General features: G+C 43.8%; 1 protein-coding gene across 3 annotated transcripts in view; it reads right to left on the reverse strand.

The window, feature by feature from the left end:
• EFCC1 (EF-hand and coiled-coil domain containing 1) overlaps positions 1-14,607 on the reverse strand; it is a 55,640-nt gene extending 41,033 nt beyond the window's left edge. For all 3 annotated transcript variants that reach the window (XM_074913922.1, XM_074913920.1, XM_074913921.1), the window contains exons 1-2: positions 13,144-14,607; positions 11,097-11,503 (exon numbers count right to left, since the gene is read on the reverse strand). In XM_074913922.1, coding sequence (XP_074770023.1) covers positions 11,097-11,503; positions 13,144-13,821 — 1,085 coding nt within the window. In that variant the 5' untranslated portion in view covers positions 13,822-14,607. The remainder of the gene's footprint in view (positions 1-11,096; positions 11,504-13,143) is intronic.
• Between the last annotated feature and the right edge of the window lie 7,617 nt (positions 14,608-22,224).

Here is a 22,224-nt window from a genome sequence, read left to right on the forward strand (position 1 = left end):
AGCACCTCACAACAAGTGCCAAGCCATAGGAATCTGATTTATATAAAGTACAGGTCTAAACACCTCAAAACTCAGGATTTTAGATATTTAGCATGATTACTTGATGTGAATTCAGAGCTTAGATCATTCATATACTGGATTGTATTTACCTAAAAAGCTTTAAATTTATTTATTTTTTAAAGTTTCCTATCTTTAAACGCATTTGAAGCATCAGTTGGAAAATATAAATCATGCTGAACAAAAAAAACCCCAAACCAAAGAGAGCAAAGCAGGTAGGTAACAGCAGGAGAGGGAGAAAGGTAGCAAGTGTGAGATTGACAGCACAAAAATAGACCCAGTATATAATTCTGCTGTATAGAGATTAATCATAACTTTTCTGAAAGATACGAGCCCCCTGGCTACACTAAAAGGTCCTTCATTCAAAGGCAGTGCATGTACCTGGGAATATCCTGCCAGGGGTGGTAATAATTCACAGCCAGAAGGCTTCTCCTTCTGCAAAACCAGCCACATCACAGCCAGGCTCCAGCAGTACAGAGATACAGTATTTCTGATAATAAAGAGCATTCTTATTTTTTGTTTTCTTATTTTTTTTCTCTGCTAAAGGAATTGTCCCTGGGGACTGTGGATAGTATTGGAAATTAAACAGAGCTATGTACGTTTATTAATGGAAACACAGATCTTGCAGATGAAGGACAAGCTTCTCTCCTAAATTTTGCTTCTAGCGGTTCAAATTTGTTTGTTTGTTTGGTTGGTTGGTTGAATTAGGAATCTGAGGAAAAAATCTTTTGCATCTAAGGAAACTCCCTCTTGAAATATTTCATTTTGGTTTGGTTTTTTTTTTTAATGTCTTAAAATAGCATTTTCAAACTCAATTTACCCACACTGACTTAATGCCATTCAGACAGGAAAAATGAAAACACTCCAGCAAGAAAATGTCCAAATAAAAACCCACAATTTTTCTGCTTTATTTTTGTTTCTGTGAAATCTTGACTGATTTAACCTAAACATGCAACTAGTTTAAACTGTTTCCAAACGATATTTTTGGAGGATGAGCTATTCAGCCTGAGTACTTTGCCTGGGTCTCAGTTAAATCAGAGCAGTCACTGTAAGTCAGAGTGGTCGATCTGTTTACCTCATTCATGCCAGATCTGTCAGGCCACAGAATTAAACCACTGTCAACAGCCCCTTGATGTCTCTTCGTTCATGCAGTAGAGAACACCTGCGAGATCTGTGCTTTCAAGGGTATGCTTATGCTATGCAGTGTAAAATCACTTAATTCCAAAGCTGGTGTTTGTGCTGTGCAGCTCTGCGGCACTCGGAGACGTGGGGTGCTCGGGATGTGCTGATGTGGTGACACTGCCCTCAGCTCCAGAGCGGCCTCATGGGGACTCAAAACACTGATGCGCCACAAAATACAGGTGTACCCCCAGTTGCATATATACTGCTGGAAATCCCACCTTTGGATATTTGCTGACACAGAAATGGGTAGTGTAACCCACTCTCCTGCAATTTCTGTAAGCACTGGCTTTGCTTTCATTGCTCATATTTCTGTCTTGTGTAATTTTCTGCTAAGCAGAGAGCCACTTGGACCTACCAGATCCAGGGCTGTGAAAATACTATACTTGGACCTCAGTTTAAACCTGACAACGTTCTGCTTTAAACTTGGCTGACCTCACCATATGCAGTTCCAGATACTTTTATGTTATGTGAACTAATGCCAAGGGCATGTGATGGGGTCAAGTACAGAGAAGAAAAGCAGAGCAGATGTGCGGTGAATACCAGATTTTTCAGTGTTATGATTAATGTGACATTGTGAACCTTCCCTGAAAGATTCTGCTGTGAAAAAACACTCTTCACAAAACAAAGGACAGGGCCTAATTTTATTCTGTAGATTTATTGAAAGGTTTGAGGTCTTTCCACTGTAATCTGATTCCTAACACTTGGCACCTCTTTTCTTAAAATGGATGATGTGTGATGTGATGGCAATTAGCACTGGAAGCTCAGGCACCCTTCAGAGAACATTTTTTTTCACAAACAAGGAGGGACTGCAATACACAGTCAATCACAGCCTCTACGCCTTATTTTTCAAGTGTTTTTAAGAACGATGCTGTGAAGGCTGAAGTTACTTGTTATACAGAAGTAAATTTCTAAAGATGTGTCATGGTCAAAGCTTACATTTGACACTTATTGTCCAACCATTTTTTTTTTTCCATAAAGTACATTCTGATGTGGAATGGCATTGGCAAACAGAATACAGTCAGCATCCTGTGATACAGATATCTGCAGCAGTGATCAAGCTTCATTCCATGCTTTACATTTTCAGTCTTTGAAGTTGACCTGTAACTTTATGATCCTTTAAAGACACATGTCTATTCATTTTTATCAGAATTTGTCAGATTTTCAGATGGGCATTATGGAAAGCAAAAAAAATGTATTAAAATTCATTTTTTTCATTAAGAATGATCTCCATAAATAACAGCTAAAGCCAGCCTCTTGATACATCTTACAACTTTCAGGTTGCTTGACTTGAGCACACGGATAAGTTCCACATCTGGAACTGTGGAAATATCTCTTCTCCATAATGGACTGAAGCAAGTACTTTGACCACCTGATCCTCCTGCCCTTCTTCTTCTCCTCTTCTCCCCCACAAAATCCCAGTCTGTGTTTGAGTTTCCAGTTTGGGATTATCTCAGAACATGAGCCTCTAAAATCAGATGTATTTAATCAAAGTTTTACTTACAGTGCGGGGCATTGTTTTCTAACTTTTTTTCTAATTTGATGGTAGCATTTGTCTTAGGTTGTGATTGCAGTTTTTCTTAGATTGTTTCAGTGGCTACAGTTCTGAATAGCTGAGATCCTCATTGCCAGGAAAATCTGGCAAATACAGGAAAGTACACCGAGTATCACAAAGAGAATACCCTAAGCCAAGCACTAGAGAGGCAAATATCACTCTGGATTTTAATCATTCTGCTAAGCAGGCAGCTGAGATGCTGATAAAGTTGAAAAAATGTACTGGACAATGAAGGGAAAAGAACAGTGTAGTAAACGTGGCCAGTGATTCAGCAGGAATTCTGACTACGGCAAGAAGACGGGTAAACAGAACAAACTTCAGCAAATATTTGCAGTACTGCTAAATAACTGTCTTGTGTAATTGAAAATACAGAAATTGCCTATATTGTGTTTCCCAACATTAGTGACATTTATTAGTTCATCCCCCAACCTGTGTAGAGTTTTAAATACAGATTTAATTATCTACCTTAATGTGAGTATCCCTGGCAGTGTCCAAAGTAACACGATGGTATTTAAAATCTTTTGATCTTGCTTGTGCTATCCTAAGGATGGGGTTTAAGAATTTAGTTTGGCTGTGGGTTTGCATTATGGCAAGTTCCCAGTGAAGTCATGGAGTCAACTAATTTTACTTTCTAGATATTTTCCCAGGTCTCCAAATAATTTAGTATTTACATTATATAGAGGAGCTTTCTGAGAATTTAAGTTAATGATGAAATAGAATGGTTTCCTGAGCATCTATTAAATGGCTAGATTAATTTCTTTCTCTGCATGGCTAAATCTAATAGACAACTGGTGGAACAAAGCTACTGAAACAGAAAGTATTTCTTGCAAATCAAGGACAGGTTTGAATGGGCTAGTCCCTCTAGCATTTCCAGATTTCATGATTCTGTGCTCTTTTCTGGTGCATAAACTAAAAAGGATTTTTGCTGAGTTTTGTTTTTTAATCATAACATACATGAATTTCCCTTGAACTATTCCAGGGTGACTTCACTCATCTCGTCCTATCATTGGTTTTGGGATGTATTCAAGAGATAAGGCCTCCTCCCCTGCAGATCATTAATCCTTCCATATTCTGAGAGCAGACTATTTTAGCAAAACAAATTAGTTAAATCTGTTTGAAAATTTGGCTTGTCAGCACTATCTTACAAACTATCTTGTCTACTTTGTATCCTGAAGGCAAGTGAGATGAGGAGCAAAGAGTAAACAATTGCTTCTTACTGCTTTAGAACTCCTCCTCTCCTCATTTTCATGAGGTAATTTTCAAGTTTTATGAAGAAAAAATAAAACTTCTTCCTTTTTTATTCCTCCAGCAGAATAAAAAGCTTAAGAGAATGCAGAATTTTCTGCTTGTGCCCGAGTGTAGATGATCAGCAGTGTTTGATTTTCCAAGTTACGTGAATTGACAGCAAAAATGACATGCACTAAACCCACTTGAGATGTGGTTGGTTGAGTTGTTTTATCTCTGGAGGGGCTCAGTGGAGTCGCTGAATAATTTGTATTAAACGTGTGTTTAAGTGCCTGACTGAAGCACTTGTCAATACACTGGTCCTCGCAGGATCTCGCCTCTGGTGTTTTTACTTCAGATTTCTGCCAGTATCTTCAACATCCAGGGAGGTAAACATAGAAGCCCCAAGTTTAAGCCACAGGTTACACTTTGAGGTTATATATTACTACTTTGGCTTACAAAACAGACCCGAAGAAAAATTAAAATTTTAAAATACTACTGGCTCTTCAAAGCATCTATTAGGGTAGTTTGGCAAACTTCCATTCAGTACAAGATTTATTGCCCAGTTGTGTTCTTGTTACTCCTAGAAATGCTGCTAATGAATTCAACAGGTCTGATCAGAGGAGTGTACGAGCAGAGCGCGGCACAGCGGGACCTGGTCATACAGAGACCTTTTAGTGAGGCGGGGAACACGGGAGCACTCTGGCAAGCGTCCTTTCCTGCAGGTGCTCTTTGGCATAGAAGTGGCTACAAATGTGTCAGGTTTGCTTAAGAAACAAGTGAGAGGCCAAGCCAGTGAGGTTTGTAATGAGCTGTAACACTTCCTGACAGAAGGCTACAAACTCTTGGCTTACAGTTGTGCGTTTCTTGGTAATAAATAATTGTTCTTTTTATGCAGCTCTCCTACACTGATGTTAGGTGGCTTTTATTTCGAGAGAGATGCACAGAGTCTTGTCAAGCTGAAAACTCCATTCCCAGAATAACCCCAATGCACTGAGTTTGCTTGTACCTGCATGCAGCGGGATCTGGTGTCAGGATCTGTCAGGTGGTGGATATGCAGTCCTAAGGTCTATAAATTGAGGACAACAGCAGTACCCAGCAGTGATGTCCTATCAGCGGTGAGCTCAGCCCACCTGGCAGAAGGTGCCTAGGAAGCCTTTATGGCAGAAAGTGATGGACTGCTAATATTAGATATGAGCACTGTACAGGAGCTCACCCAAGTAAGCCAGAGAGTTGCAACTGAGAGCTCTTTATGAGCTAGGACCATTTCTGTTTCATTTTAGTTCTTGCAATGACAGGGAGAAATTTGTTCTGGGAGGTGTGCTTTCAAAGTGGCATAGCCTCTGAGAGAGACTCCAGTCTTATGAAGTGATTTGAAAAGGGTGGGGAAGTAGATTTTTTTCTTTAAAGTTATCTTTGTGTATGAAATTAATCCTTGATTTTTGCTGGCATGACAAGATAGGTAGTATGTTGCATCACCTAGAAAGTTTGGGCAGTAAAAGGTGTCCATTTTCTTGGGGAAAGACTATAAAGGCAGAGAGGTGTGATGCAGCTTGTTAGGGCAGCTGGATGAAGGAGGGAGGTGTAAAGCTGCCACTGTGTGGGTCCGCCAAGCTGCTGGATGAATTTCCAGGCACTAATTCAAGGGAGAGTTGCTGCACAAACACTGAGTGCACACCTTCCGGGGAAAAAAATCAGCTCTCTGGTATAGGAGGGGTTAGCGCGACTCAAATTACACACAGAAAGGCAGGAGGGGACAGCTTTAAAAGACAGCTGCATGTGTCAGATGCTGTGTATGAATGACAAGACTAACTCCTTCAGCTTGGACTATCTTTTTGTTACCGCTGACTAGGGCAGGGATTGCAGTAGGCTTTAATCTCTCCATCCCCAGGAGGGTACGTGCAATGGGGGCTGTAAGTGACAGCTACCGTGGGTTCCACAAACGGTGCCTCTGCAGAGCTGTGGGAGGAAGCCTGGGACACGGCGAAAGCATGTCCCCCCCAGTGCACAGCCAGCCTCCCTGTGTGTGGCACGGCTATTGTGCTCACAGTGATTTACTCCCAACACAGCAAATAAGGCAAGCAAGATGAAAAGGAGGATTTAGTGAGAAACCGGGGAGCCTCCCAAGAATAAACACTGTGTAACTAAGAGCCCAGTGCTAAAAAAGGCCAGAGAATGGCTACACTTCCAATGCCAGAATTAGCACACAAGTAGGAGCTTCCTTGTGGATAAAAGCACTTGCATTCATTTGAATGGACTTGAAGTAAAGGTTTTACTGGTATTACAGGAGGCAAGTATTACTAATGTTAAAAAGAACTGAAGGACTCCTTTTGCATTTGAAATAAAACTAGCCCTTCTGTAGAAAGAGACATGATATATTTTCTTCAATGTCAAGTTATTGTATTTAAATAGCTCTGTACAGTTCTCTCTACAACAAACCCTTCCATTATCCCTTTCTGTGAAATCAAAATGTTCCTTTACTGTTTCAAATGAGTAGTAATCTGATGTACCTGCTTAGCATATGATTTATCTATGACTAGAGACACACAGGTAATCTAAGCTTCGTATGATGGGTACCTACTACTGTTAACTTCTTGAAAAAATTAAAGTTCTGTGGTTTCCTGGTAGACTTTTATGTAATACATGACTTCTTTCAGTCTTAAGTAGAAAAAATATCAGGCACAAGCAGAATTATAAAATAAAATGAGATTACACCAGTTCATCTATAACAATCTGCTTGAGTGCTCTTACAGATGAAGCTCTGCAAAGTAAAATTTTATTTTACTCTCCACGAGCTCAGTTCCCTGACTGTCATCATTCTGACTGACTGCCATCAGTCACTGCTCCCTGCCTGTCATTGCTCTCATCCAAGGACGTACTTATCGTCTGTGGCTCTGCCTAGCCTTTTGTGTAGTCCAGCACATACATACCCACAGTCTCCACTCAAATCTCATGCCATCTGAAATAAATTGCCAAAATGCACTTCACCTTACAACCAGCAAGTAGTTGGTATTGATGACAGTAGTCAAGCAGAAAGTTGTCCATATTTTCTTTATTTAATGTCTAATTTTTAAAATAGAACAGTTCTAGAATGCCTAAATACAAAACAGGCATTATCATTCATATTGGAGATAACCTACAATATAGACCTTTTTTTGTGGATTAGTACTTCCTCCCTAGGGCTTTTCTTTCTTCGCTTAACAGAACTGATTCTGTATCAGTTAGGAATATTTCCATATTCCTCTCCTGTTCCTGAATAATTGATTTGGATCTGTTTGGTTCATCTTGTTAAATTTTAGAGAATAAATGACAACCTGAGAAATTATTGAAAAGATCAGGACACTGTCTCCTAAAAGAAAACGAAAAATTGAACTAGTTCCAATGTAGGATAACCTAAAGCGTAACTTTTAAAAAAATTATACTAGTGACTTTTTGAAGGAAATAAATGGAAGAAATTATGCTGGAGGCCTCCATCTTCATATTTATAAGAGAATATGAGGGGATGAAACAAGCTGCTCTGCATTCCATGTAAAAAGGATTCCTACTCATTAACACATATAAATGCTGATGGATAATTAAGTAATTTGGGAGACAGACCATGCATATGGGAAGCATTTTTTGGTATTTTATGACCCCTTCCACTGACCTATGTAATTACTGTGGTGCTGGCCAACACAGCGACATAAAATCTCTGTGGACATCTCCATTACAAAGTCTGTTTCAATTCTAAATGATCTTTCTTTTTATTTGTTACACTGGGATCAAAAAAAGATTGTTAAATTCTGTTAATTCCCTCCAATGCTATTAAAGAGAAAAAGAACATGTAAAATTTACTAAGTAATCAATTCCTAACCCACCTGCAATGTAGTATTAGAAAACAGAGCCAACTTATATTTGGCAAGAACAATTCATGTCAAACCAAACTAATTTTCTTTTCTGACAGGGAAAATGGCTGAATGGATAAAAAGAAGCAGTAGATGTGACATTTTTACTGTAGTAACATTTTTACTACAATATAGTAAAACAATATCAATATAGTATAAACAATAGTTATAAATCATAGGACTATATTAGAATAGATGGTGCTACCTTGAGATGGAGCAAAACTTACTGGAAAAAAAGGAGTTTAGGGAATAGCTGTTAATGATTTGCTCTCAGATAAAGAGAGTGTATCAAGTGGAGGTGACCAGAATCTGTCCTGGGACCTAGCCTATATGTTCATCTAGGCTTCCAACTTTTGGAAGAGAAATTACAAAAGTACAATTGACACCAAGCTGGGGGGGGTGGGGGGGTGGGGGAAAATGACAGTAATTTGGAGGTTCGTTTCAATATAATCCTGAGAAGAAAGTAGTCCAAAAATGGAAAAGTTGAGCTTCAGGAATAACAAATGAAAGGTCCTATACCTGGGAAAATGAAATCAAGTGCACCAGTACAAAATGAGAATAACTCTAGGGGAGCATCGTGTAAAAAATGGGACTTGCATTAACTTCCTAAACTCTTCCGTATACCGACAATGTGAATTACACTTTTTTTATATAATACCAATGATAAACACACAATTCTTGTGACGTCTTTTTCCTCTGAAATGAATTTAACTCACGCTTTTCGGTAAGGAATATCTTAAAATTTACCTTTAAAGTATCTGAGCTGACTTCCTGAATTGATGGGGATTAAAAAATTAAAAAATTAAAGTACAAATTTCTACTGGTGGAGAAAGGGGACAAAAACCTGACGCGTGCATGCAGCATAGGAAGAACAGGATGGGCACCTTAAGACAAGAAATATCTATAAACTATTTGGTCAGCTAGCTTGGCTTAGGAACGTAAGAGCGAGACAGGGGCATTTCACCAGCTCAGAACCTTTCTGTGGTACTTGGAAACAGAGAAAAGTGCTCACTGCAGCACTAACTCAAATACATACTGACTTAAATAACACTACAAATAATACACTTGCCAACTGAGAAATCTGTGGGATGTAGCAGCTGTCCCTCCATCTCTATGCTTTGGCCAACTCATCAGCTTCCACACAACATGCACTCCTAGCACCTCACTCCAACTATGCCCAGGGGTTTTGGACTTCTGCACAACAGGAGAGGATGATTCTCCATGAGCCACCTGTAGCCAAGTGTAAGCAGGTACAGTGAGTGGGACCACCACGATGTCAATGGGTACACAGGGCAGAGATAGCCATGCTAGCATGAAGCTCTTTTGTCACAGTAACACAGAGCTCTACACTGCTTAACTTACCTACTTTCTGTCAGTTTGGGCATCTCTGTGCCACACCGTGGAATATGTGGAATTGTGGTATTCCATATCCTGCAAAACTGTGGAATATGACCACAGGCATGCAAGCCACAATCATTATTAAGTGCCTCTGCTGTTAAACTATTGAAGCCACAAGCTGTATCATGTGGACAGGGAGATTGAAGTGCGTTATGGCTGACATGGAATCAAGACCCATTAAAGGGTCTTGCACATGGAAGCTGGCCTGGTCCTGTGCTAAATGTGTTGTGGGGCTAAAAAGGGGGTGTAGTTTCCATGCGGTGAAGCTAGCACCATTCCTGAGCTATACACTCACTTTAAATTAGCATGCAATTTTAAAATAAATATTACAGATGAAAAACAATTTACATTTTACAACTCACACTATTTGTTTTGATGCAACCCATAGAAGTTCCTGCTCTGCAAGGGCCAGTTGACATTTCTTATTGTCTTTAACGAGTTCACATCTACCTGCTTAAAGCCAATTTTTTTATCCTTCATCATATTTTGGAAAAGCAGTTCTGCAGGAGAAAAACTCATCTTAAGTCTTTGGTGTTCATACCAGGGAGAAGAACTTGATCAAGTAGACAAGTAGTGTGATCTCTCTTAGCACTAAGAGTTGTATCATTCACCCAGATATCCCTGTAAATGACAGTCATCTTGGACATTCTGTGCCCTCACAGTGTTTTTAAAATCCTACAGATGTTTCAGATGTTTAAAGAAATGCTTTTATCTTCTGCAACCACACAGGTATTAACATACACAATGCTTACAGAAAGACACTGGATAAAATGATTATTTTTAGAATTTCCTCACTTCATAAAACAGTACAATAGCTACGATGCTACAAATAACTCACTATGAATTCTTCTGATAAGCAAACAGAGGAAGTGTAAGTTTAAGAAGAGACATGAAGTTCAGAATAGACAATGTATTAAAATACTAGGTTTAGTACAGTTAGGAAAAAATATATAAATATTAGCTTTACTTTGGGTCAGTAAAAATACAAACAAGATTTTATTCCACAGGTCAACTTGCAACTTGGGCAGAAATGCCTATCACTTAATAACCACAAAGAGTCCAAGTTTTGTCTGAGATAAAAAGCAACCAAAGCAGTGACCGATTAAATTCATGACCAACTTTCTGACTTTTAGAAACGCATTTATTTATGTTATTACAAAAGTGAGTTTTAGTTGGACGATGTATTTTTTGTTTGAGACTTCTACTATACTACTGTGTTAGAAAAGTGTTTTAACTTTTCTCAAGTATTACATATTCTGTCAGTGGAGAACCAATAAAGTCACAGCAGAGTTTAAAACCGCTGGCCAGAAGCTGGCCTTGTGTGTTCTTCTCCAAATCGCATGACAAGTTGAAGAACCTTCATAAGAAATGGAGCATCAGCCATCTGATTACAGCTGGCTTTGTATGCGCGACCTGACTACCTGGAAATGACTGAACTGGTATTAGCTAGTTAAGGTGAAAATAAGCGTGCTGGAAATGGATTCTGAAGGACTGTCAGTCATTTCTTTTGAGGCTTTCTTGAAGCACTACTACAGTGAGTCCTGCTGCTGTGTGTCTGAGGAGTAACTTCAGCTCTCTGTAGATCAGCACCCTTATTTTGGCCTGCCTTCCACTGAACGTGCCCAGTTCTGTTATGGATCCCTACCAAGAAAACTGATAAGTAGCTTCTAATTTCCCTCTGGCTACATTTTAGGGAATGTATTTGGAGACATTTAATATGCTGCAACCCGTGATTTTCAAGCTAACTTGTGTTCCAATACTGGGATTTTATAGGCGTTTTTTGACAGACTCAAACTTACCTATAGTGCTGCAGTTCCGATTCTAGCTGCTGAATGTATATTTGCAGATGTGGCACTTCGTTTGCTTTCACTTCTAGCTCCTTCACTTTGCCAAGACTGGTAAGGACAGCGTGTCTGGCCTCTTCAACCTTCTTCCTCATTTCTGCTTGTTCCCTCTTCAGGTTACGGTTGCAGTCTTCCAGACTCACCAGAGCTTCCTGAGAGCTCTTCAGCTCTCTTTCCAACTCTTGATTGAACTTAATTGCTTCTTCAATTTGCCCATCCCTGGAGCTCCGAATGAGTTCCACTTCTTTTAGGACACTTTGGAGGCACTGAGTCTGGGAGTGGTTCTGCGTTAACGGTCTCTTACTCCCTATAAAACAGGTCCCCTCTTCCTTATGGTTATTACGGCTTTTCCGCAGTCCTACCTATAATGAACAGGAGCAGAATGCAGGGCAAAATTAGTGTTTTAAAGCAACTGACATTTTAATCAAGACTGAAAATGGCTAGATTGTGTTTTGTTGTGGTGGTTTTTTTAGCTTAAATGACATATGACCTTTAATACCTATACAGAGATGTTGAAACAATCTCTGGAAAGCAGTTTTTAAAGTAGTATCTATAAAATTAATTTTAAAACTACTCATTGAAGAGGAAAATTAGGTTATTGCACAAGTTTCTGTATAGCTTTAGTGTCATTACTATAGTCTGTCCTCAAAAGACAAGTAGTATTCTGAAAAAAATATTTCCAGTTATGTTTTTTTCAGTTGTGTTCAGTAGAAGTGACCGGAGAGCCACTGGTGGTGTTCTGTAGTGTTCATCTTTGTCCTTCTGATTTTTTCTGGGGCCTTTGACTGGTGACTTCGCATTTGTGACTTCCTCTCACTTTTCAAATGAAAATGGTAAAAGTGGCTTTGACCTGCCATGCTGGACGTTGCAAAGATGGACAGCCAGCTAATGCCAAATGGAAGTGTCACACGTGGAGCTGAGTCCTGTGAGTGCTGTGTTAGTATTAAATCCAACCTGATCAGACCCGCCAGAACAACTGGTGAACTCAGCCCTTCAGTCCTTTGCCTGTTCTATGCTATTTCATGCCAGAGTCATTTAACTACTGTTAAGTATGTGTGTGTTTCCCTTGAGCCAATACATCAGAAACAGAAACCAGCCCCAGAATTAATGGGGCTCTGAAAAGGAGCCAGAGACTATTCATCAGCCCTTCTGCAGAACTGGTTCCAATTCTGAAGTCTCATGCTCTGAAGAAAACAGACCTCTAATGTTTCTGAGGCAAAGCTCTCAAGCATTTATGACTGGGTCATTGCATGTGCTTGTGCAGGTAAGAATACAAAAGTTCTGACTTTGGAAAACCACCCCCCCGGATTCATAACTGGTATATAAGTGACCAACTGCATGCATAATGGAAAAAGCAGCACTGCACACTTAGGTTTGTTAGATTCTTCTATAAGTTCAGCAGGGTGGCTTTCAGCACATCCCTTAAATATGTGTCGGGTCACACAGGTGAAGACACAGCGTTTCTCCTTATAGATTCACAGACTCATCTCGGTTGGAAAAGCCCTTGCAGCTCCACCAGCCCACCCATGACCCTCACCCTGACCCTCCCCAACTCCCCCAGATCCCTCAGCGCTGGGTCAGCCCGACTCTTCAACCCCTCCAGGGATCCCGGGGACTCCCCCCCTGCCCTGGGCAGCCCATTCCAACGCCCAACAGCCCCTTCTGCACAGAAATCCTTCCTCAGAGCCAGCCTGACCCTGCCCTGGGCAGCTTGAGGCCATTCCCTCGGGGCCTGGCACTGGGGCCTTGGCTCCAGAGACTCATCCCCCCTCTCTGCACCCTCCTGGCAGGGAGTTGTAAAGTCACTCTGTAGCCAAACCCTGCTGCACAGTGAGCGCCGGCGACGAAGGAGCGACCGAGGTCTGTGCCGTACCCTCGGCAGACACAGTCCGGGGGCGCAGAGGCTGCCGACACCGGGGGTCCGAGCGCAGCATCACCCTTCCCGACCCGGGCAGGGCGGGCCGGGGGCCGGAGGGGGCGGCGGGCAGCGCCGCGCACTCACCTGCAGCGCCAGGCACCGGGCGTCGCTGCTCTGCAGGGCGGCGCGCAGGTCCTCCACCAGCTCCCGCAGGCTGCCGTTCTCCTCCTCCAGCTTGGCGATGCGGTCCTCGGCCTGCTCCAGCGCCACGATCTCCTCGTAGCACTCCCGCGAGCAGGGCCCGGCCGGCCGCCGCTCCGCCTCCCCCCCGCCGGGCCGCCCCGGCGCCGCCGGGTCCCTGAGGCGGCGGCGGCGGCGGGGGCTGCGCAGCCGGATCTGGGTCTCGATGTGCTCGCTCTCCCGGCCCAGCGGCAGGCGCGGCACGGCGCGGCGCGGGGCGCTGCCCGCCTTGGTGCTGAAGTACCCGCAGAGGCGGGCGTGGAACTGGCGGAAGGTGAGCTCGGCCGCCAGGCCCTCCCACAGCCCCGCGCACTCCTCGGGGTCGGCCGCCGCCTCCGCCGCCTCCTCCAGCCCCAGCACCTGGCACAGCGTCCGGAAGTCCTCGCCGGGGATCCTGCCCGCCCCGGCGCAGTCCAGGTGGTGGAAGATCTCCTGCAGGTACTGGTCCAGCCCGGTGGCCAGCACCACGATCTCGTTCTCCACGCCGCGGTCCAGCCCGTAGTGGTAGGCCAGGGCGCTCACCAGCCACTGCGTGCGCCGGGCCGGCCGCCCGTACGGGTCCCAGCCCTCAGGCGGCTCCATCGCGCCCGCCGGCCCCGCCGCGCTCCCCGACCATCCCGCCCGCAGCCCGGCCCCGCTCCGCGCCTGCGCCCGCGGCCGGGGCGGGACGGGGCGGGGGCCGGGGCCGGGGCCGAGAGGGGCGCCGGGGGCTGCCGCTGCCCCCCCGCCCCCGCGGTGGGGGGGCCTCTCCGCCCCCCGGCCGCTGCCCGACGCCGAGCTTCGTTCTCCCCCCCCCCCCGGCGGGGCTCGGCGGGCGGAGCGGGCAGGTGCCGCCGCCCCGTCTGTCCGCCAGGAAAGGGCCCGCAGCCCCGCCGGAGCCCCAAGGTCGTTCCTAACTTCGGAACTAACTTCTTTCAGGATCCTTTTTAGCACGAGCGAAACGACCCGAAAGGAGGTTGCAGGGAGCTGGGGACGAGTCTCTTTAACCAAATAGTAAGCGATAGGACAAGAGGGAACGGCCTCAAGCTGCCCAGGGCAGGGTCAGGCTGGCTCTGAGGAAGGATTTCTGTGCAGAAGGGGCTGTTGGGCGTTGGAATGGGCTGCCCAGGGCAGGGGGGAGTCCCCGGGATCCCTGGAGGGGTTGAAGAGTCGGGTCCAACCAAGACAACTCTGTGATTCTGTGACAGCATCGCAGAATCCAGCTTGACAAGTAACACTTGCGAAGGAGTGAGTGGTGCCACTAAATCAGTGAAACTAACGTGCTTAAAAGTTGATTGTCTTTCTGTTTGCTCGGGCTATTTCTCCTCTGTAGACGTGGTGTCTTTTTTGTAGCATCAGTATGTATTTTTTAAGTCGTTGTCTGCGATAGAGATGAATAAATATTAAACTGGTTCAAATGATTGACCTTTCCAGAGCAGTGATTTGTGTCGCTTTGTGGCTCTGGAGCAGGGCCCGCAGCGCTGAACACAGCTGTGGCCGGGGAGCAGCTCGAGCAGGGCCGCTGCGCCGGCAGGGACACGCCACGCGCCAGAGGTGAGCGTGGCACCAGCTGTGCCCAAGCTCTGAACAGGGTGGCAGGGCTGGGGTGACAACAGGCTCCATTAACAGCCCCAGACAAGACAAGGTGGTGAACCAGGTCCGGGGTCCATCCAAGAAGCCCCATCGAAAGCAGCAGCTCCAGAGACTGGGCTGCTGGGAAGACTACGGTGCAGGTCTGAGGCCCGTCCAGTAGCCTGGCCTGGGACCAGAGACTGTGGGTCAAGGCTTTTCTCTAGTGTGCACTTGATCTTTGCCTCTGAACAATAATTTGTGGTCTTGGGCAGGGGCTGTGGGTGGGGGGTCCCACCTGAGGTTGTTCAGGGCAGGTAAGAACCCAGATGCTGCTTTTACTTCCCACAGTTGCATGGGAATGTTGACTGACTTCTGTGTGCTGTGCATCATCAAGAAAAAGCATCCTTTGGAAGGCTGCTGACCTTTTTCTTTACAAAAAATGGGATTTCTGATTGTTTCTATGGTAGACTAGAAACATACAAGGCTGGTGGGCTGAAGTCCCCTTTTGTTTTTTATGTTACAAGACATGGGTTCACCCAGGGTACTCGATGCTCTAGATGATCAGCCTTCCCATTCTTAGGGGCTGAGTTTTATCCACCAGTGATTGTCTGTGTATCTAATATTCAACATGGTAGTGCTTTTGCAGTTGTGCAGTCCTTAGGAATCTCCCATCCAGCTCATGGATTTACTTCAGGGTTTTTTGGGTGGATTTTTCTGATGTATTCTTGAACCTTTCAAGATTATTTCTCCCATTTTCCTCATTTCAAGTGATACATAACCTGTAGCTTACATTTTTGGCTGACTTGAGGAGTGACTGGAGAAACTGATGAGTATCCCTTATTCACTCTCACAGCCATGTATACCTCTAAAACTTTAGCTTTCCTCAGTCTGGTAATATTATTAATGCAAGAAATTGATTTAAGGTCAAAATGTCCCTGTAATGCTGCACCAGAGACCGGAAAGACAAAAACATAAACCTTGAATGTTGTTAGCAGATATGTAAATCCACATCTGTTACCCACACACATCAAACCCACTGACCCCAAACACCAGCTAAAGCATCAAGGCCCTGGAGTCAGACAAAATAACAATCTAAACTTGTTCTAGTCTGCCTAGTTTAAATTGTAAAAATATTTATCAAGTGGAAATAATTGATTTAAAGGCTGTCAGAATATTTACCAGGCTATAAACCTGTCAGCATAAATTGTACTTTAACACCTACGGTTTCCAGTTGGGTTTCTTGGTTTCTGGCTGTAAGAGAGGCATCATTAACAGCACTGGGGAGCATCTGGGCCTCTGTTGAATTCCTCACCCATCTGCTGGGCTTCTGGTTTGAAAGAGCAGAGGACATAAATGCCATGACAAATCTTTGGCTTTCTGTGTTACCACTGTTACAGGGAAATGAGAACATCAGAATGATGTCAATGCACGTTCACCAAAGTTTCATCTCTGAAAGAAAGCAGATACTTGATACCAGCAAAACACCCCAAGCCTTTGGCCCTTGAATTTTGTTTGATTTTTCAGGAAGAGCTCTGACTGCTGGGCAGTTGGGCTTTGCATCATGTTTTCTTAGAAAACGACCACCTGACCCAAGACTTTTAAACACTAGACAACTGCAAAAACAGATGGACCAGAGAAAATTTAAATGGCACTTCACCCTCTCTGTGCATTTGGTAGAAGTAAACTTTCCTTTTGCAGCCTGCTTTTCTTTAACACTAAACCATGGATTGCTCCACACTTAACTGTTTTTCCAGTGCAGTACTTCTGAAGTACAGAAAAGCCTGATGGTGTAATTACAATGTATTTACTCCCAACTATGGCAAAACTAAGATTTTACTCCTGACCCAGACAGGTTTTATCTGTTCCTTGACTTATACTTTAAACCTTCTCAGAGAGAGATGGCAGTATTTTATTAAGTATTCAAGGACTTTTTCTTTACTAAGTTGTTCCCAGTTCTGGTAGTGCACTCCAGCAGGAAAGTGTCTTGAAGGAGTCCCAACTGTAGAAAGAGCTGATGGGAAATCAGGATCTGAATGGAATGGCTCTTTCTACAGTGGTGTGGTAATAGCTGGAGATTAGAAGGATATTAAGATACTGCTTCTGAAATTACTTCACTGGATATTTTTATTTTAAAAGGTACCACAATTAGATTTAAGCCTGTTTGCCAACATCATGGATGGAATAATGTTTTAAACAGTATTAGGTAGCTGTGGGATTAGACTATGTTTATAGAAAAAAAAATGGCTTGAGCTTAAGTTAACTATACTTATATTTTATTTCATGGTTCATATGTGTTGCAGAACCAAGGGTCAGCACAGTTTATGTCTGACGTTCCAGGGTATCAGTAGTCTGGTCTCTTTTATATGGCGGGTTATCATTCAGTATATAGAGCCAGCCAGGACTGCAGGACTGTGGAAGGTGCTCATCTTGCCAGAAAGATCACTTCATTACAGTAAAAAAAAAATAAAATTATCCTTTCCAGACTTTTTACTGTCAAGGAGAAAAGTAAAAATGTAGTGCTAAGAACCTAAAATTCGTTTTCCAAACCCTTTCCAACAAAGTCTTACTGTGATGTTATCGATCCTTTTAAAATTCTTGTTTCCGAAACAGTTGCTTTCAACAAAGAACTTCAGAGATGAGTTAAAATAATGTTAGTGGTGCAGTGTTGTTCTTGAAGTTACTTGCAACTCCAAAAATGGTGAGTGTTGTCTTTTTCGTTGTTAGGTCCAGAGTATTGGGACAGCTCTGTGTATACAGTAAGACAAAGAAGGAAAATGTAATTGAACGTCCCTACCTGTCATGTAGTTCTGCTCCTGCCTGCACCGTGTTTTCATTAATGCTTGTAGAGACAAGATTTTAGATGTACGCACCCACTGAGTGTGTAGGTAATTCTGATAAACAGTGCAAAAGCCTATAAAGATGTTCTATGTGTTTAGTGATATGAAGAGCATATTGGGTGGATACAGGAAAGAGTGTCAGTAACTAATGCAGGGAACCTTAGTAAGCTGCTGAACATAAGGAAAATGTCTATGTTAAAAATGGACAAGAACTGGTGTCTGGAGCCTCTCTTGCTGTGGAGCTGATGGGAAGCCACTGGGATTAACAAAAGACTTTACCTAACTGCAACTTGTTTTTCATCCTGAGTGATATTACTAATTATATTGTGGTCTTGTCTTGGCATAAACTATTTAAAGGGAAGAAACAACACGTTATGTAGTCTGCAGAGGAAACATCTGCAGCACTTTGAATAACCAAGTGTTGTATTTGACATTTCTTAGCTATTCAGCATCTGGAACAGTTTTAAGGCTCTTATACAGTAATTAGAAAAGAGAAATCTACTGCTTTCAACTTTTATTTAGTGGTGCCTATGGGGTAAATCTTTCTTTTTTATGAACAGATTTTGGAGTAAACGGAGGGGGAAAATTGGAAATTCACAAAGGGCCAAGTGAGACCAGAATTCGGCTTGTAGTGCTTCAGTCAATGTTACTCCTGGCTTTCTGTTTCTCTAGCTGGCAAATTTGCCAGCAGTTCCTGTGCAGACTGGAGGGAGGAGGTGTGATCTGAGCCTCTGCTACAAGGTTTTGACTCCCGTTAAGAGTACGTATCTAAATTACTTTGAGAATTATTTTCTTTCTAAAACATTGATGCTGTCTTAATTTCTGCTGTAAATTAAACTGTAGATTCTTGGGATAAACATGTATTATTTAGATTTAGCCTTCTTAGAGCACTTTTTCTCCTGGATATTCCTAAATACCAGAGATTACTAAATCTGTGTGCACAAGTGAGGGAATGGTGGTACAGTGACTGTAAGGAGCAGGTTCAAGGAGGGTGATGTAAGCTTCAGCCCTGGAGCTGAGACCCATTTTGCGTCCTTCTGGTCATTCCCATGACATCTAGAACCTGAAATCCCTGGAAAAACAGAATCAGTTTCCTTATGGGCAAGCTGGACATCTTCATCTACAGTCCTCCAAAATGGCATGCTGGACAGAGTGCTGCAGAGTTAGATGACAAGGAGAACGTGGGTGTCTCCTACTCCTTGTTATTCTGAGGTTTTATGCTCTTTGCTGAGGATTCACAGCCCTTCGCCTGAAAGCAGTCATGAGTATGAGTTTCTGGCCTGGTGGTTTGGGCTCTGCCAGCAAGCAGGGAGTGTGTGTCCTGTTCACTGCTTGCTGAGACTCTTCATGCGCTTCCAGTGAACCACGGCAATCTTAAGACTTTCTTTTCCTGTTGAGCTCAGCAAATCTCAAACTCCTTTCACAGCGGTACAACTGTAGCAGAAGGAGTGGGAAATGTCGCTGTGCTTTGGCTAACGTACAGCGCCGATGGTTAGCCAGGTCTCACTCCTGGGGGGCAGAAGGTGCAGCAAGGCCTCAGGGAAGGGAAGAAGTAGATGTGGGTCTCCTACCTGCCAGGTAAGCATGCAGGCTGTGGAACTGGTTGTCTTGAGGAAGGCATGACACACTGTCCACAGCCTTTTATTTCCTCACAGCTGTGTTTAAAATGGCAGCATTGCAGTTTGGAGACAGCCCAGCCTGGTGGGTCCCCAGCAGGTGTGTCTACAGCACTTGTGATGGGAGGGCTGAAGTGGAAAAGTGGCATCTGGGATGTGGGTCTTGATCTGGCATGGGTGGGAAAGGAGCACCAAACTGTTGAATCATTTTTGGATTGGGAACCTTCTGGGCTTTTATGTGCTTTTCAGTTTTGTATGAAAAATTCAGGTGGTCTCTTCGTGTTTGTCTGAAAGAGATTTACAAAACCCCGTGCATGAAGGCAGCAGCAGGTACGGGAATGGCACACTGGAATCTGTGTATTCTTTTGTTCATAGAATACATCCGGAAATGTTGAAGCTGTTATCCATCAGGAAAGTGTTTCATGACAATCATGTTTTATTCCATTGGCATTTTAATTTCCACTCAGCTGCTTTTTTGCAGACAATTGAGATGTCAGCCTGAGTTCCTAATGATGGGTTGTGAGACATAATCGTATGGGAAAACAAAGAGAACTGAAATCTGTGAAACAAATTGCCCCACCCGTTTTCACCACCCTTGTGTGAAATATTGTCAAGCTAAACAGACTAAAGAGGACTTAAATACTGAGCTGTTCATACAAAAAATAGTATGTGTGGTTTGTGCAGGAAGACAAAATAATTATTATTTCATGTATAAGTGTTGAATTAATCTTGTAATTGTTGTTGCTGCTGTCTAACGAAGGGGAAGTTGGTATGTAAGTTGTGCATATATGGAATCTTAGTTATAGTTTAGGCAATCTGAGTCTCTGAAAAGGGAGTAACTGATGTGCTTGAATTCACACTACAGGTGGCTGCTCAGTGGTTTGGTGTGTTGATAATCCTGTTACTGTCTCTGAAAAACATATCTCTTTTTGTTTCTGTCTGATTTATTTTTATTTCCGCTGAGTCGTTTGGGTGATCATGCTCTCCAAATTACTGAAAAGTGAATATGCTCAGACATTTTCTTGACTTGTTAGCTGCATGTATAATTAATTACAAACTACCTTGTCTCATTCCTTTGCCCGCTCTACCATAAATATCATCCATGTTCAAGGCAACAAATTTATCCAGTGAAAAAAAAAAAAATTGCATACCTGTGAAAGGGAATGCAATTGTGGGGGTTTTTTGTTTTCATTTGATATTCAGCTGGCAAAGCTTACTAAATTTTCAAATTCATGTTTCATGAAAGCACAGAAGTGATTTGGACAGGTGCTGCTTAGGCTGCGAGCAGCCTGTCCTGCAGCTCTCTGTGCTGGTGCAGAGCCCTCACCCCTGCTGCTCCCTGGAAAAGGTGCCCACACGAGGTGGCATGGAGTTGGGCAGGGTGTGTAGGATGCCGAGGAAATGATAGAAATGGAGAAAAACACTTTAAAAGGAAATTAAGGTGTATTTTTGTCAGGGAAAGCCTACAATGTCTGAAGCACACGAAGAGTCAGCGCTGAGAGGTGCAGATGTTTTCAGTTAAGTTTCTGGGATAAACTGCCGAAGAGGGAGGCTGCTGGAGCCACGGACCAGCTTCTGGAACATCTCTGTGGACTGCGGCTTATTCTGCTTTAGCGCAGCTCTATACAAACCAGATCCCTGGTGTGAGAAGCCTGCTGGAAGGAGCTCTGGGCAGCGGCGGCTGGGTGGCCAGCTCGCTGCTGTAGCAGCCACCAGACTCTGTGCAGACTGCCCAGTCCCTGGGAGGGGACTGTCGGGCGGCAAGGCAAGGACAGGGTGAAGATGAGGGAAGGCTGAGGTGAGGCAAGGCCTGGGCTGCAGCCTGTGGTGTGCCTCTGGGCAGCCGCTGCAGGTGGCACAGGTGAGGCAGTTCCTGGCAACGGAGCAGGGTGTTAATGCAGCTGCGGTGGCTTAGGGATCAGCCAGTCTCAAGTCCTGGCCCCTCCGCAGGTCTGGTGGCCACGGGCAAGCTGAGAGCCCTTGGTGGTGCCCCAGGCGGCCGCTGTTGCCATGTCGCTGAGCTGACCCTCTCCCTCTGCACTTAGCTGGAGGGGCTCCCCCTGCTTCCTAACAATAAACTCCTTTCAAAACTCACCTCTGCTCTGCACTTAGGCAAGAAAGCGATAGTTTAGAGCCTCAGCTGACATCCCCCCCTTCACTCTTCTGAGCGTTGCGTTGCTGTTTGGTGAATGCATTGTTACCCTGGCTTGTTGCTTGGAAACTTTTGTGTGGATTGTCCCTGCGCCCAAAAATGAATGCACTGGGTATGTGTGCTACGTACTGTGAAAACATTTTTGAAATGTGAATTTTTGGACCTCCTCATGCTATCCTTCCTTGCTCCTGCTTTGGTTCTAGTGGGGATTTTTATTTCAGCACTAAAATAAAGCTGTTTGTCTTGTTCCATAGCCTTTGAGTCCATTGTCTGACTGTACATGAAGATGGCAGAGCAAAAGCAGAATTCAAAGGCAGTGGAAGAAGAGGAGGTGAAGGAAGATGATAAAGAAGAAGCGACAGACTTGAGCACAATCTGCTCTGAAAGCACTTTTGAAACGGAAAACCTAGAGGGGCTTGGGAGCGGTGGACATCTGACCCCAGAGGGTGAAAGCAGCAGACTCCTCCCATCTGAAAAACCTTCCGTGGAACTGGGTGGCTCCCATACTGTGACCTGCACCCTCACAGTCTCACTAGCTGTCCCTGCCCTGTCTACAGGTAAGTACCTGAAACAGGTTTTCCTAAGAACCCTTTTTTTACAACTTCATATGTTTGTGTGGCAGAGTCCTGAATGGCTTAAGGAGTGGGACAGGGGGGCCTTTTATCACTGGGTGATTATCACTCGTGACTGAAAACCTTTCCTGAGTGCTGATTCCTCAGTAGTCACAGTTATTCAAGTTGATGATCTGAGCTGATGCTTATTAATCAGTCACTGTCTAATAATGAAAATAAAGGTGGTTTTAGCATATATACTCAACTTGGCTCATTAT

The sequence above is a fragment of the Athene noctua genome, chromosome 10, assembly GCF_965140245.1.
Source record: "Athene noctua chromosome 10, bAthNoc1.hap1.1, whole genome shotgun sequence".
Lineage (NCBI taxonomy): Eukaryota > Metazoa > Chordata > Aves > Strigiformes > Strigidae > Athene > Athene noctua.